The 2,500-nt window shown below is 44.5% G+C and overlaps 1 protein-coding gene across 1 annotated transcript in view; it reads right to left on the bottom strand.

The window, feature by feature from the left end:
• The window catches only part of LOC104962057 (chromodomain-helicase-DNA-binding protein 9-like), a 2,737-nt gene extending 991 nt beyond the window's left edge, over nt 1-1,746 (bottom strand). The window contains exons 1-2 of the mRNA XM_010790448.1: nt 1,517-1,746; nt 753-935 (exon numbers count right to left, since the gene is read on the bottom strand). Of these exons, the coding sequence (XP_010788750.1) occupies nt 753-935; nt 1,517-1,672 (339 nt within the window). The 5' untranslated portion in view covers nt 1,673-1,746. The remainder of the gene's footprint in view (nt 1-752; nt 936-1,516) is intronic.
• Nucleotides 1,747-2,500: the final 754 nt, after the last annotated feature.

The following is a 2,500-nucleotide window of genomic DNA, read 5'->3' as shown; positions in this document are numbered from 1 at the left end:
TAATACACAACGCATGGGGAAACACACACGTTTGATTATTCATTTCATAACATCAGCAGGGATGTGTCTAACCCCAGCAGATGTTTTTTTATGCAAATATGTCGCAGCCAGACCAGATGTGGAGACCTGCTAATATCTCAGCTTCCTCATACGTTCCATAATTCTCAGAGGAAGCGAAATGTGGCCAAACATCCACCTCCACACTTCAAACACGCTGGCACACTCCCTCACAAGAGATGAGTCTCTAATAGGATCAGTTACACTTCAAGTGGGTATTTTGAAGAATGAGCTTCAAGTTATTTTTCTTTGCTTGGCATCTTGTTGTTGTCTGTCATCTGTAACTCTGTTCCTCTGATGTCACTCAGGACTCATATCAGAAACATTTGACTTGACTCATTGTTGGAGAGACAATTCGAAGAAGTCTTTGTCTCTTTTTGGCTATTTTTAAACTGTCGTGTTACAAATGTACATCTCAAAGTTAGTTGAATATTCATTGTTGCACGAGGTATAGAAGAGGTACATCAGAGGATCGTTAATAAATAGTAACCAAACAAAAACTGCTCTGTGATTAGCAACAGGCTTTTTCCATTCCTGGCTAGTTTGTGAAATCATTGAACTGAAAAATGTCATGTCTCATAAAATAGACAGTATTCATTAGAAGCACGTTCTAAACAAACGCCCCTCTTTGAAAATGAACTCGACTAAATCATTGAAATTCCCTTATTTCTATTCCAGACAATTCTCAAACTCACCGCCCCCCCGGTGGCTCCTCCCAGGCTGTTATCTCGGCCACTCATGCTCTGCAGCACGGCTTTGTCCAGGCCCAGCTTGAGGCTGGCGCGATCAAACATCTCCCGCTCGTACGAGTTCCTGGTGATCAGACGGTACACCTTCACCGCCTTGTTCTGACCAATCCGGTGGCAGCGAGCCTGGGCCTGTGAGGGACAGAAACATATGAGGGTAATGCCCTACAGGTACAATTAGGAGCTTTTGTGTTGATACCTTTGGTTTGAGCTAATCCTAAATGATGATAACTTTAATTGTTGAGGGATGATTGAATCTGTTCTTCGTTGGACATATTGGAAAGTACTTTTCGTGGTGATGACACGTTGAGTTTACAGAAGAGTAAAATACACGACATGTTCAATTAGGAGCTGTTGTGTTAATAGCTCTACTTTGACCTTAATGACCCAAGATGGAAACTTAAATTATTACGTGAAATTTGCACTTGTTCTTGATTGGACATAGCGTAAGGCGCATGTCGTGGTGATGAGTCTCGTTGGCAGCCGTTTGCACAAGCAGATGTTAGACAACAGATAACTATGAGGGTGCCAAGATGTTGTCTACTTGTAGCACACTGATGGTAATCTACAGCGGCCTGTTGCATCTACTGCTAAGTGAGTGAGTGAGTGAGTGAGTGAGTGAGTGAGTGAGTGAGTGAGTGAGTGAGTGAGTGAGTGAGTGAGTGAGTGAGTGTGTGTGTGTGTGTGTGTGTGTGTGTGTGTGTGTGTGGTACCTGCAGGTCGTTCTGCGGGTTCCAGTCTGAGTCAAAGATGATGCAGGTGTCTGCTGCTGTGAGGTTGATTCCCAGGCCACCAGCGCGTGTGCACAGAAGGAAAACAAAGCGCTCTGAGTCGGGCTTACTGAAGCGGTCGATAGCTGCCTGACGCATGTTTCCACGAACACGCCCATCTATACGCTCGTACAAGTACCTGCGACACAAAGAAACGATCTGTTAGGCATGTATATCAAAACCACTCACTGAATACTTATTCTTTAGTTAAGAGCTTTATGGAAAAGCTCAAACATCATACATTTGAGTTTTCCTGATGAGTGTTATTAAGTGACTCCAGCCCCTTGCTCGACAATAGTGAGAATGGACTTACATTTGACTCAAAGCATTATTTGACTTCCCTTCTACACCTCTGTAACTCTATCCTAGATTGACAGATGACTCTTATTTCTCTATTCTCTTTCATCTTGTGACCATTCTCCTGCACTCCCACGATACGACCCCCTGCACCCCCCCAGGGTAATCCAGTCTGGAGAAGCCTCACACAAACTCCTGCTTGTCTTGTCTAGAGAAGCCCTGAGGGTTCCTACAACCTGCAGCTGAACCCTGTCTGAGGTCTGTGCAGCGCAGCACCTCACAGCTGTTCAATAGTGTAGGGTTAGCTTCAGCTGCTGGTGGGAAGATAGATGAAAGACAGAGAGAGAGAGAGGCAGAAACAGAAACATGAGAGCAACAACAGGATGTAAGGAGACAAAGATCAGGAAACTTGAGAATTAAACCCAAACTCATATCAGTAATGATCAGATTCCTAATCGCCATTTAACTCCAGCGCTTATTGCAAGCTGTAAACCTTTCCCCATGGTTGTCTTGATAAATGTTCCTGACCACTCACCCCCCATTTCAGCTTTTTATGGGACCTTTGGGCCACACACACACACACACACACACACACACACACACACACACACACACACACACACACACACA

The sequence above is a fragment of the Notothenia coriiceps genome, unplaced genomic scaffold (genome assembly GCF_000735185.1).
Source record: "Notothenia coriiceps isolate Sejong01 unplaced genomic scaffold, NC01 NC01_scaffold00034245, whole genome shotgun sequence".
NCBI lineage: Eukaryota > Metazoa > Chordata > Actinopteri > Perciformes > Nototheniidae > Notothenia > Notothenia coriiceps.
The sequence above is the reverse complement of the archived record's forward strand: the minus strand, read 5'-3'. Positions and strand labels throughout refer to the sequence as shown.